This window comes from Zalophus californianus, chromosome 2, assembly GCF_009762305.2.
Source record: "Zalophus californianus isolate mZalCal1 chromosome 2, mZalCal1.pri.v2, whole genome shotgun sequence".
In the NCBI taxonomy this organism is placed as follows: domain Eukaryota; kingdom Metazoa; phylum Chordata; class Mammalia; order Carnivora; family Otariidae; genus Zalophus; species Zalophus californianus.
The window spans coordinates 116387630-116400790 of NC_045596.1; the positions used below are offsets into that span (position 1 = coordinate 116387630).

General features: G+C 46.3%; 1 protein-coding gene across 3 annotated transcripts in view; it reads right to left on the reverse strand.

Moving 5' to 3' along the window:
* Window positions 1-207: 207 nt before the first annotated feature.
* SETD7 (SET domain containing 7, histone lysine methyltransferase) overlaps window positions 208-13161 on the reverse strand; it is a 47326-nt gene continuing 34372 nt past the window's right edge. For all 3 annotated transcript variants that reach the window (XM_027597902.2, XM_027597903.2, XM_027597904.2), the window contains exons 7-8: window positions 9853-10010; window positions 208-5982 (exon numbers count right to left, since the gene is read on the reverse strand). In XM_027597902.2, the coding sequence (XP_027453703.1) occupies window positions 5802-5982; window positions 9853-10010 (339 nt within the window). In that variant the 3' untranslated portion in view covers window positions 208-5801. The remainder of the gene's footprint in view (window positions 5983-9852; window positions 10011-13161) is intronic.

Genomic DNA, 13161 nt, shown 5'->3' on the forward strand with positions numbered 1-13161 from the left:
CCCTGAGTCAGGCTCCCCACTCAGCAGCGAGTCTGTTTCTTCCTCTGCCCCCCCACCCCCCTTGCGCTCTCTCTCTCTCTCTCTCTGAAATAAATAATTAAATAAACACATAAATACATAAATAAATAAATAAATAAATCTTTTAAAAATTATAAAGAAAAAAGTTACTGCCTTTCTGCCCTAAATGACCAAAGGAAGACAATGAGAGATGATTGTATATGTTGTTTAATACTTGCATTGTTTCTATAGCGCAATTATAGCAATCTTTAAATTTACTTTTCATTACAAATATTTTGTCAAGTTTTGTTTCAGAAACATTTTTCCTACTCTCTTGCACATGCACCCAGACACACTACAAAAAAACTCATTCATAACACAGTAAGGGCAAACATTATTCATGTAAACATCTTTCATTAATTTCCCATAATTTAAAAAAATCATAGAATTATAGATATTGAATAAGGCTCATAGATTTAGTTCAAATTCCACAAAAGACCAATCTTTTGTTAACTGTGATGGGGTTAACTTTTGGTTGCAATAAATGCTGAAAGCCTACCCCTAGGTTCCAATCCTTAAACATACCTCACAACCTAATAAATGCATTTCAGGATAAAAAGAGAACATAGAAAACCCAGGAGGAAACCTTTTGAAGGAGGGAGCTCAGACCATGAACCTAATTTCTTCCATGATAAGCAGGCATTACACATCCCTGTGGTTTCCCAATACAAGAATCGAGGTTAATTATAGTAACCCAAAATATAACCAAGTTGCTATGTTAAGATACATTGGCATGTTGTGTACATATTGCTAGTAGACACAGTGAAAATTTTGTCATATTTATCATTTCATTATATCCAGGACCAAAGCAGAGGGGGGAAAAAAAAACCCAAAAACAACAAACCAAAACAACCCACTCAAGTTGAATACCATTATAAAGGAGTGTTCTAGTAACATAAGAGTCAGGAGAGTTGGGAGGTATGTCCCAGAGATGCGATTGGTCTTGCTATTACAACGACTTCTAACAACAGTGTGTAAAGTCACAGACAGAGGAAGCAAGGATTTGCGTTATCCGAGGACGTCTCTCTCTGGTTGGAAGTTTGGTGCTTAGGTGCATAGTCTCCCAGAGCTGAGACAGGAAATGTACTGTGCTGAGAAATGGGCCCCTTGCCAGCCACTCCCTCCCTCCTTCCTCTCTGTGAGGTGGAGGCCAGGAGGCCGGGACTGCTGGCAAAACCGTGAAGTTCCACCCTGGGGTCTGAACCCCAACTCCACTGAGGGCAGCCTCCCTGACGTGTGTGACTAGGCAGTAAGGCTGATGGTGGCCAGAAAACCCAGCTGCGAGGGTCGCGCGGCCACGTGGCTTCTGATTCTGCTGCCCTGCAAAGGAATTGTGCTCCGGATAACTGCACCGGTGTCTCGAATGCCTCTAATTCACTCGCAGGCCCTCGGAGGCCAGGAGTGATGTCACTTAAAGGTGGACACACCTCCATGAGCACCTAACTTACACGAGGAAGCGGCTGAGGCACTGGGGAAGCCTACGAGCTCTCTCCGTGTCGGATGCAACGACGCAGGGAAGTTGCCATGAGTCAGAGTTATTGGTAGGCTTTTGATTTTTAAAAATCAAAATTGATCTGCATTATAGCTCCATAGACTCAGATAATTCTCACCAAAAATTTTTGTAATTTGTTTAAATAGCACTGGAATAATTCGACTTCATTTAAATATATTCATTCTACCATGAAAATATTTCATACAAACATCTATTTACATACAAACACATTAAAATTTGTGAAAAGGGTTTCCACCCCTGTGGTTGTATGGCTTGAAATAGTTTCATTGCTTTGAATATGTATGCACACATTTGGCAAAATAAAACTATTAAAATTTAGTACTTTTTTTTAAATAAAAAAGTGACACCAAGGCTCCAAATTCCTGAAGGGAAAGATCAAAGAAAAAAACAGTCTATCAAGGTACCTCAAGTAGATGCAAATTTAAAGATATTTTGTGAACCTTTGATCTGTGGCAAATAAACATTACAACTATCAGTCTTGCAACATAGTTTCGCTTGTTTTTCTAAAAGAAAAGATGTCTGGATTGTAAATCACTACTCTTAAGACAGAAACTTGAGGCAACGGTTTTTAAAACAAGGCAAAACAGAAAACTATCCCTTCTTGGAAGATCTTAGATCCACTTTGCCGCGAGTGATTTAAAATTTTATATATTAAAGGAAAGTTTCTAAAGTGCCACACACTGTCTCACTAAGAAGGCAACCCTTGAATTCGCTGTTCACAGTTACTGCCATTTTCATAGTTACCAGTACATGTTGTAAATGGTTACACTTGCCTCCATGTTGGCCTTTCCAGGTTGTTGGTGACAAGGAAATCCTTTTTCAAGTGTGAAGAACCCCCAGAAGGCAAATAAATTGAACGGTACGCCCCGGACAGGTTCAAAGAGGTCTTGAAAAACGAATTTCCTTCTTCATTTCTCAAGTAGACCAGGGACGAAGCAGGTTAAAATAAGAATAGGTCCTACAAAACTCAAGTCCTCCCCGCCTGTTGCCTCTTAATCTCCTCTCTGCTTTGTGTCAGAAAGTCAGTCCTTACAGCGGTTCTGCCTCTGTCAGTCCATCCAAACGTCCACGCCGGGACACAGTCCCACAGCTTAGTTCCTATTCCTAGCTCTAACACAAGATAATATTTTGTCAGAGAAAAGCTGCTAAGGAAAGATCTAGTCATGCAGGAGTTGGGCTGAGACAGCTCAGAGTGAATCTTCTCGAGACTATGGCGTCACGCACCCGCACAGGTGCCGGCGTTTTTGGGGAGAGCATGAGGTTCTTTCTTTATTCCCCACCACATGGAATCTTCCGCAATTCCGCTGTGATCATCATGCTCATAAAACTACCCGATTTGGCTGCTTCCTGACACGTTTCCTTCCACAGCGGATGTAACGATTCAGTAGAGAAAGACATCCCGAGGCTTTCCTCGCAGGACTTCGGCTCGAACAAGGAGAAACCCTTCCTTCCTCACCAGTTAACTCCTTATGGAACCTCAACCCCCGCGACTTCTTTACCTACCTGCAGAACACAGTGAATCTCAAGCCCCCTCGGAGTCCACTCTGTGACAGGGCCTTCCGTTTGGGAGTGGGGGAGGGGCGGGGGGGGAGCAGGCGCCACAAAGCCAGGCAGAGACACAGTGAAGGCACAGAGGTGCACACAGAGGGCCCAGCAAGAGAGGAGAGACACTCAAAATGGGGAGGGAGAGGCCGGGAAGGAGCAAGAGATCAGCTGGACAGGGACGTCAAGACATTCTCATAGACAAGAGAGAAAGCGGGAAGAGACGAGACAGGAGAAAGAAGAGCCAGAAGACGCAAGAAGAGAGGAGGGAGAAAGACAGAGAGGCTCAGCTTGGGTGTCCTGTTTCCTCTGATTTGTCTGAAGGTCACAGACACACTGCCGGTTTTAAACCGAGTGCTGTCATTCAATACCTAATTTGAAAAATGGATTAGTTGGTTAATTACTACTTACAACTCTTCAATCCCTTTTATCAAAAGAAAGAAAGGAAGAAAGAAAGATTCCATTTGAGTGGGGGGTAATCAGAGTAACCCAGGAGGACAGAAATTATACCCCTACTGCAGCCTCAACAAGAACGACATCACCACCAGGAATGAAATCATTCAAAGCACAGCAGTGTTGGAAGTGTGACCTGCTCCATCCTGACCTCGCTCACTGACCTGGCTCCACGCCCTGACTGACTGGGGCTACTTTAATTTAAGCCATCTTTCTCCTGAAGACAGTCACTTGCTTTGGGACGCATTTGAATTAAAGCACCCATCAGAAATACAAGTCCCGAGACTGCCCATCTGTCACACAGTTTACAGAACCATCTTCTTTCTACAGAACAGAAGCTATCCTATCATCTAAAAACCCTACTCGGTTCCCTTTGTGGGAGATCCTTCTGGCAGCCCTGACAACTTCTCACGGGGGAACCATCAGCTTCCCCGCGCCCCACCCCCCGAGACCCACCTCCAGTTAGCTGCACGCCTTGCACTGGCCGTGTGCGCTGGCACCACTGGGGGGGGGGGCGGGGAGGGGCTCCGGGAAGCCTGGCCCTGCAAAGGAGGGAAGGGCCCCCTTCTGTCACTCTCTTGGGGGCTGAATCCTGTGCCCAGGGGCCACACGAACGGAGAGTTGTGAGCAGCCCCGGGTCAAGCACTTTTGTTAAATTCCTCCTAAGAGCAACGTGTACCTGACAAGAAATAGCAAACTTCCTTCCTGCCCATTTCTTTACTCTTCTTGCTGCCAGCAAGTGATCTCTGCTCGGCCAGAGCTCCCTATGGGCGGAGGCTTGGAAGGCGCTCGCTCTCAAGGCCAAACTGGCTCAGGCGACAGGTGCCACCGCTGGCAGCCTTGTCGGGGCATCTGAGGAAGCCACAGCTACGGCATGGGGTGAAGGCACCTGCCAAAGCCCCGAGCTCGCAGGATTCACTCAGAGCCGTCCCAGGTACACTACACACCTAACTAGCAGTTAAACTAAAACAACAGGGGTTTTCTCCTTATTTCTGCAGTTGTGATTACACGTGGCTTGCAAAATGGCTGAAATGCTAGTGATATCGTTGCTTTTAAACTATACAGGTGTTATTCTTAATTCACAACGCTTTGAAGCAGGTAAGTGCTTTGAAAATACGACAATGAAGAGTTTTAGCACTAAGGTTTGATTTGCACCTAGTGATCAGTATGTCTCTCCTAACAGTAGCAATTAAAAAAAAAAAAAACCCAACTTTAGAATTCTGCGGCAGAATTCTAGGTTGTTATTTGACTTTTGAATTCAGTGCACTGCGCCACAAGCCAGACTGCTCTATGTTATGTACATTTAATGTGTACCCGAGAAGAAATTACTAGCACTATTGAAGATACTGCAAAATTGCCACAGTTACTGCTTAGAAATACTAATTTCCCTCTCTCCTTTCTTAAAGTATATATTACAACTCTCCCATAACTTAATGCAAACAAAGTAAATTCATTTCTTCTCACATCTTAAAGCAAAGGTATCTTTGTTTACATGCGAGAATAATAGTTCTATAATACCCCGGCCCTATGAGCCAGTTCTTTATATTAGGACATAATAATGAAACAATGATCTAGAAAGAGCCAGAGAGACCTACGCACTGGCACTGACACGAAATCCATTTGGAAGTTTTTTCTCTTGTAAAAGATATCTAAGAGAGGGAATGGGACTGAGGGGTGAAATGACTCAAAAAAGTGGGGTTCTGTTTGCTAGGAAAAAAAAAAAAGAACAAAGCCATTCTATTGCAAGATACAGATCAAAGGTTAAAAGGCAAATTATACTACATTTAGAGAATAAAAATGTAGTAATCCTCTATCCTCCGTACGGCACGTATGCAAGTGTGAACACACATTTTATGTTGGCCGTAGGAAAAAACATCATGGAAAAACCACAGACTAAAAATGACTGAAAAGCCCCCTTTCCCTTTTTCAGTCTAATCATTTGGCATCTCTGAGTGTGGTACAGATTTAGACTTGAACCACCCAAGAACATCACGCTGTCTGTGTCAAGTGTTCGACAATACCTCTCAGTAGGACGTTGTTGCAAGGCTAGCTAATTTTAAATCTGGTATGAGTAATACAGTCAAACCTAGTTAGTATGCGAGAAAGTCGTTGCTAACGTGGAGTGAGAGGATGTGATGTCACAGCATGAGCAGTCCCTGGTTGTCCCGTTGTCGGAAAACGTAGTGCATAGATCCAAGTTTCTATTCCAGGTCTCGGAAGCCCAGGGCCGAGCCTCTCACTTCTGCTGGGTGGCCTGGAAGGCCTTCAGCTCCACCTGGTACCACTCCGGGGCTTCAGGCCCGCTCTTCCCTGGGGGGCTGTGGTCGTAGCCGTAGGCCACGGTGAGCTCCTCATCAGCCTCCACGGCTCGGAGTGTGCGGATGCATTTGATGGGCCCGAAACGGGGGTGGACAAACCTAGACATCAAGATGTGCACAGTCACTCCTGGGTCAGATCGGGAGGTTAGAAGCAAAGCCTGGGGCGGGGGTTGTGTGTGGGGGGTGGGGGGGGGTAGGAATCATCCAGGAGCTCTTCCCTGGGCACCACTGGTAGGCCCTCACGTGTGGCCCACAGATTGGCCAGCATCAGCTTCACCTGGGTGCTGCTAGACACGGAGAATCCCAGCCCCACCCAGACCTGCTGACTTAGTGTCTGCATTTTAACAACACCTCCAGGTGATGCATATGCACGTTCCAGTTTAAGAAGCACTGCTCTAGCTTCCTCTTTGAGCATATTTGGCACTCTGTATTTATAAACCAACAACATGGGCAACAACAAAAATCTATCCCTAATGAGAAACTGGATCCAGTGCAGCCGGTCGGCATTTCGGCCCACCTGGCCTGTGGCATCAGATTACCTGGCTGTACCTTGTGGGCGAGGCTTTACCAGGACACTTTGGGAGGTGTAAGGAAGAGCCCCGAGGATTTTCAAAAGCAAAAAACTGTATTCCACCCTCTACAGACAGAGGAAGTATTATTTTCTAGCATAAAAGTAGATGAAGACTTCTTTCCAGGAGCGAAGCCTAGAACTCTCTGCCAACCTGCTTTTTAAATATTTCCCCGTGAAGCATCTTGTGAAGGGAGCAGCCTCGAGCCTTTCGGAACCCAAGGCAGGGCTAACGCTCTGTGTTCCTCTGCCAAAGGCTCCCAACCCGGTTCACCCCTATGACCCCTGCAGGAGAACAGGAGATAAATAAGGAATAGATTTAGCTCACCTAACAGCTTCTGAAACCCAGAACAGAAATATGTAAGGCATGGCCAGAAAGAAATTCACTTTATCTCCATATGCATCTGGTCACATCAGTCTCATTCATTTATTGTCACATTGTGAGCAAAGGACATGGAGACACCACAGGAGAAGCTTCCAGGCCCTAAGTTAGATTGGCACATGGGGCATGATAGCAAGGACCTGGCTGGTTCCCGCTATTGGTGGTGGGGAAAAGAGTGTGTCTGTGGTTTAGGGACATCTTTTATGTGAAGGACAAAGGAGCAAGCATACCCTCACTCCAAGGGGCCTCTATGTCCACCCCACTTGGGTGTCATCTTTTCTGGAAAGCACGCTTGACTTGGGGTCAGAGACTTTAGCGTAAGTCCCGGTTCCACACATTATTACTGCCCCCTCTCAGAAAGCTCACTTCCACATCTCTGAATCTCACTTTCCTCACCCTCACCTCACAGTAATACTAGCAATCCTAATGGTGTAAGAGTTGTCAATGTGACAAAATAGGGTCCCATATAGGACGCACCTCACACAGGGCCTGCACAAAGTGAGGACTCAGCTTCTACTAGTGACTACATGCGCACATCTGTGAGTGAGTGTGCGTGCGCACAGAATTCTCATATTGTGCTCCATCACAGACATTCCTGCACCAGGGATTCGGGAAGTCCTTATTAAAATCACAACTCTTGGGGCACCTTGGTGGCTCAGTCGGTTGGCCATCCGGCTCTCGGTTTCAACTCAGGTCATGATCTCTGGGTCCTGGGATCGAGCCCCATGTGGGGCTCCCCGCACAGCGGAGAGTCTGCTCGTCTCTCTCTCTCCCTCTTCCCCAGCTTGTGCTCTCTCTCTCTCTTCAATAAATAAATAAATCTTTTAAAAAAATAATAAAATCACAGCTCTTTGTCTCTAAATTAAAATATTGCATTACAAAAATAATACCCCTGAAACGGAGCTCTAGCTAATCTTACTGCACACTGGCAAAATTCCATGAGAAACCTAAGGGTTGTGATATAATCCTCTTTTATTTTCATTTTCCCGCTTATTATTTTCAAAGAGTAGAAAAAGGACAGACTGTAAAGAAGGCACTCCATTTCAGGTGCTGATTCTCCCAGGCAGCACGGGGGCACAACGCTTAAGGACACTCAGCCACTGCGGCTAAGAGCTCCGCATTTCTGGTCTGTGGGGGGCGGGGGGGGGGGGAAGTAGGTAACGGAGGTTGCCCCACGGAGGTCCTGGGAGGCCTGAGTGAGAGAATTCATGAGAAGGCGTTAGCGTGGCTCCAGCCCAAAGTGCTCAATCAATGCCAGTAGCACGATTAGTGGCCAAAGCAAACCTCTCTGTACCCAGTGGTTTGGGACCTTGGCGACATGTCACCTCTATTGACAACTAGGGCAGTAGTTCGTGTCTGCTTGTCCATTTGTATTTTGTACCGGACTGCAGCTTATACAGGGATATTGCTTTGCTGATGTTAAAGTGTGCATAATGATACCAATAATTTTAGAAGCAAATGAATGCCATGAATCGGTATCTGAATTTTATATTTTATTATTTTTCAGGTAGTCTTCCCTTTACCCCAAATAACTAATTGTTCACATTGGGCTGGAAGGAAATAACCCTGACGAGTCTGGGGACTTGATTTTGCACAAATGGATCTCTCCCTTGTCTCCTGTGCGCTCTTCTTTTTGGTGAGAAAAACCATGTCCTTGCAGTGAAATCACAGAACTCGTTTGTTTTAAAAGAGTAGTTGTTAAAAGACTAGTTGAAGTAGCATTTGTTACTGTTAGTTACCACTGCTTTAAAAGATTGTTGGGAAGCCGTGTGCAGCCTGGAACGATGCTTTGGCCTAATTCACATTGGCCACGAAAGCCTTGGAGTTAATAACAGTGTCGGTTTCATTTCACATGACACATGTCCTTTGCCATTTCTACCTGCCCTTTAAACAGAAGTCGGAGCTGCAGTACTTGGTACTGGCTGCCAAGGAGAGCAAGTCCCTGCCAGAGCAATTTCCAAGCCGTCTCAGGGATGCGAGGAGGGACATTCATATCCTGGCAATTTTCCTACAGATTAAATGCACATGATTGGATCCTGCTTCTGTTAACAAGCAATAGACAGGGGGGACTGAGAGCTATAACTGAGCAGAAAAGGTGGCACGTGGCCGCCTGCCTCCCAGGGGGAACAGGCATTTTCTGGCTGAGCTAAGGAGATCAATGATGATGATCCAAGGAATGCCACGTACTCTTCAAGGAATAGTCAGAGATGCTTGACTTTGGGAGGAGAACATTCAGGGGGCATATGAAAGCTTCTAAAATATTTGTAGGGCTACTATGTCGAAGAGAGACTGGCATAGTGCATAGGGGAATAATTAGGGCGAAGGGCTGGATGTTACAGGGAAACCCATTTGGGCTTCATAGAAAGAACATTTTAATCATCAGAGCCTGAAAGTTAATTTCAGAATAATATCTATGTCAGTTTGTCCAGATAGCTGCCTTCATGGATAACAGTAAGCTCCCCATCAAAGGAGGTTTACAAGAAGAGGTTCAGTGAGCCGTTGGAAGGGGAGGGCTCAAACTCTGAGAGGTAGGACTATTTGACTTTTTAAAATGACAGCTTTGTTGAGATGCAATTCGTATACCCTAAAATTCACCCATTTGAAGCATACAATTCAGTGGGTTTCAGGCAGGCAACCATCACCACTATATAATTTTAGTACAGTGCGCTACCCTCAAAAGAGACCCCATACTCATTAGCCATCAACCCCATTTTCCCAGGCCCTGGACAACCACTGATCTGTACTCTGTCTCTATGAATTTCACTGTAATGGACAAGTCCTATCAATAACAGAATCATACACTATCGGGTCTTATGTGACTGGCTTCTTACACTTAGCATAATATTTTCAAGGCTCATCCACACTGTAGCATGTGCCAGTGTTTCTTTCCTCGCCTCAGGAGCCCGGAGGGAGCAGCCTTCACCTGGGGCAGGATGACAGCTGTGACAGGCCCTCGTCAGTCGCAGGGCTCCAGGAGATGGGGCCCGGATCCACCCTGGAAGCTGGGTGTCATACTCACATATCGTAGATGCAGTTTGGAGTGAAGGAGTGATTTGCCTTGTGTCCCAAGGAGGCACAGTACTTGGACACATGGTTGTAGGGCTCAGGCACATCAATGACCGTTTCTTCATCGAGGGAGAGGGTGTTCCCATTAAGAGCCCAGTCCCTGCTGTCAACCTGCAGAAAACCAGAAAGCGAACGTTAGATAGGGCCTTTCTCCCCAAATCTCAGAGAACAACAGCAACACTACTCACTTCTCCTCACGTTTTGCTATGTGAGCGCTAGATGCATGAAAAGAACCCAAGGCATCTCTCCGCACATCGATGGTGCGAAAGCCGTTTGTGGGCAGCATCAGGCAGCTCAACTTCTTACGTACTGACTTCCTCATCTTACATGAAAAAAAGGACTAAAGTCCCCGACAAAGACACACAAAAATATAACCTGATGTCCCTAGGTGGTTTATTTCTTCACTGCAGGCTAAGACCTATCACCTCCAAAGCCCTCCAGCACCAAACTCAAATTTACACATCCAGTCGTTCTTTAAAAAGCCCAAACAAAGCGGAGCTTTAGCCCCTTCGGATCTGCTTCCCCTGGGACACCTGACCCCACATCTGCTAGCAGATTCGTGAGAGAAAGCCCAGCACCACAAAGCCTCCCGACTGCCTCTGGCCTTCGGAGCTCTGTGGCCCAGAGACTCCTCTCTGTACTACACGTCACCTAGACACGACAGCCCCCTCTCTGACCATCTCTTTCCTGGGAGTTCCCTGCCCTCCTCCTGCTCCGGGTGGGGGGCCCTGGGCCACAACCCCTGGACCGTCTCGGGCTGGCAGGACGTCCCCTCTCTTGCCCCCCTGTCCAAGCACTGCCCCGTGTCAGGGAATCCTGTTGTGTGTTACTGCCTCCTATGGTCGGATCTGCTGCTCTGACCAACCCCCAGATCCCTGGAAGCCCCACTGTGAAGAAGATGAGGCAAAAGAAACACACAAGAACGTCAAATGGAACTGGAACTATGAGGAATGCAAAATCGTGCTTCAAGCAGAGTCCTTCACCTTTGTTACAAGTGGGGGATCAGTGTGACCTGCAGATGGCGTCACCCATTCCCAGTGTGCTCTCTTACCCACACTCACTCTCTGCAGGGCACCGAGAGTCTTCCCTTCTCCAGCCCACCGCCCCAGCATCTGCTGAGGTCAGGAGAGCAGTTTTTTGGAGCAAACAGGATTACATTAAAAACAATTATTAAAAAGATTTTATTTATTATTTTAGAGAGAGAGAGAGAGAGAGAGAGAGAGCAGGGGGAGGAGCAGAGAGAGGGACAAGCAGACTTCCTGCCGAGCAGGGAGCCCCAAATGGGGCTCCATCCCACAACCCTGAGATCTTGACCTGAGCTGAAACCAAGAGTCGGAGGCTTAACCGACTGAGCCATCCAGGCGCCCCTAGGACCACATTTTTATATAGAACTGCTGACTCTCAGAGGTATACTGCCTCTCCTGCCCCCAGATTATAATTATGCTGTTATTTGTTTCTGATATTCATTCAACAAATATTTACTGAGTGCCTACCATATGCCAGGCACTGTTCTAGGTGTAGGGGTTACAGCAGTGATTAAAGTGAAAAAAATCTTCATGGGTCTTAATATTCCAGCCCTGTTATGTGAACTGATATATGATACTTGGTACCATCTACCTTATGTTGCCATTACTTGTATATTTTTCTTATCTCTTTTGCCAACAGAATCTAAAGATTTATTTATTACTTTAGAGAGAGAGCGCGAGGAGGGGGAGAGGGAGAGAGAGAATCTCCAGCAGACTCCCCCCTCAGCACGGAGCCGGATGCAGGGCTTGATCCCACGACCCTGACATCAGGACCTGAGCCAAAGTCAAGAGTCCAACTGACTGCACCACCCAGGCACCTCTCCCCAACAGAGTCTAAATTTCATGAAGGCAAGGAGGGTGCCCCATTCATTTCCACAGCACAGCATATAGTGAGTTTTGCCAGGAGCCAGATTCTATTTTGAAATCCTGCTTGAACTCTGCTACTTACTGTATTTGTGACCTCAGACAAATGGCTCACCCACTCTGGGTTTTAGTTTTGTTATCTGTAAAATGTTAGAATAAATAGATAGTGTATCAATATCCTGAGCCACCTTTCATATGCTGAATTTCCTGGACGGTCAGGATTGCGGACACAGAGGTCTGGCCATCACCAGGGGTACCGCGTGCCAGACCATGGCTCAGTGTGAGCGCCAAGCCGTCTTTGTCTGTACGACGGCTTTGAATGGGCAAACACTTGATTATTTCACGGCATTTCCCCCATAGCATTCCATAGCAATAAGTGAAAAAGGGAAGTACATGAATGAGGGATATGAGCAACAAGCCCAAGTCCCACACCCTTAATGCAAGTGAGACCAGATGGAGACTACAAGCCGGGCTCAAGCAGCAGACTTTTTGCCCTTAAGTGGACATGTAAGGAAGTAATTGTGACGTGAAGAAGCAAAAACAAAAACACCTCTGAATTCTGGAAAATATATCAAAGATTGTATTTTTTTTAAAAGATTTTATTTATTTATTTGACAGAGAGAGAGACAGCGAGAGCAAGAACACAAGCAGGGGGAGTGGGAGAGGGAGAAGCAGGCTTCCCGCAGAGCAGGGAGCCTGATGCGGGACCTGATCCCAGGACCCTGGGACCATGACCTGAGCCGAAGGCAGACGCTTAACGACTGAGCCACCCAGGCGCCCGACCAAAGATTGTATTTTAAAGACAAGAGGTGATTGATTATTCTTTAACTTTTTATTTTCAGCTTTTTGGGCAATAGAACCCTTCCTGGCTGGATGTAGGCTACTGTATGACTTTTGCACAAACAGAAGTAGGGAGCCTTCCCATAAAGTAGCCTGTGCAAGATCATAAATTAATTATTGACCGAATCCAGTTGGGTCTCAATTTTTCAGACACTGGGTGTAGTATGGTACAAAGCAACTGCTGTCTCCTGGACGGGCGCCATCCCACTTTCTATAAAGTAGCTGTGAAACTTAAAAGAGACCCCAGAGAGTTCCCCTGTCCCTCCCACCATGTGAAGCTGCAATGAGAGAAAAGAGCCATTTATGAACCAGGAAGTGGTTTCTGACCAGACACCAAATCTGCTGACATGCTGAAGTTGGGCGTCCAGCCTCCAGAACTGTGAGAAATAAATTTCTGTTGTTTATGGGCCACCCAGTATACGGTTTTTTTTTTTTAAAGACTTTATTTATTTGAGAGAGGGGGACACTGAGAGAGAGAGAGAGAGAGAGAGAGAAAGCACAAGCAGGGGGAGCGGCAGGCAGAGGGAGAGGGA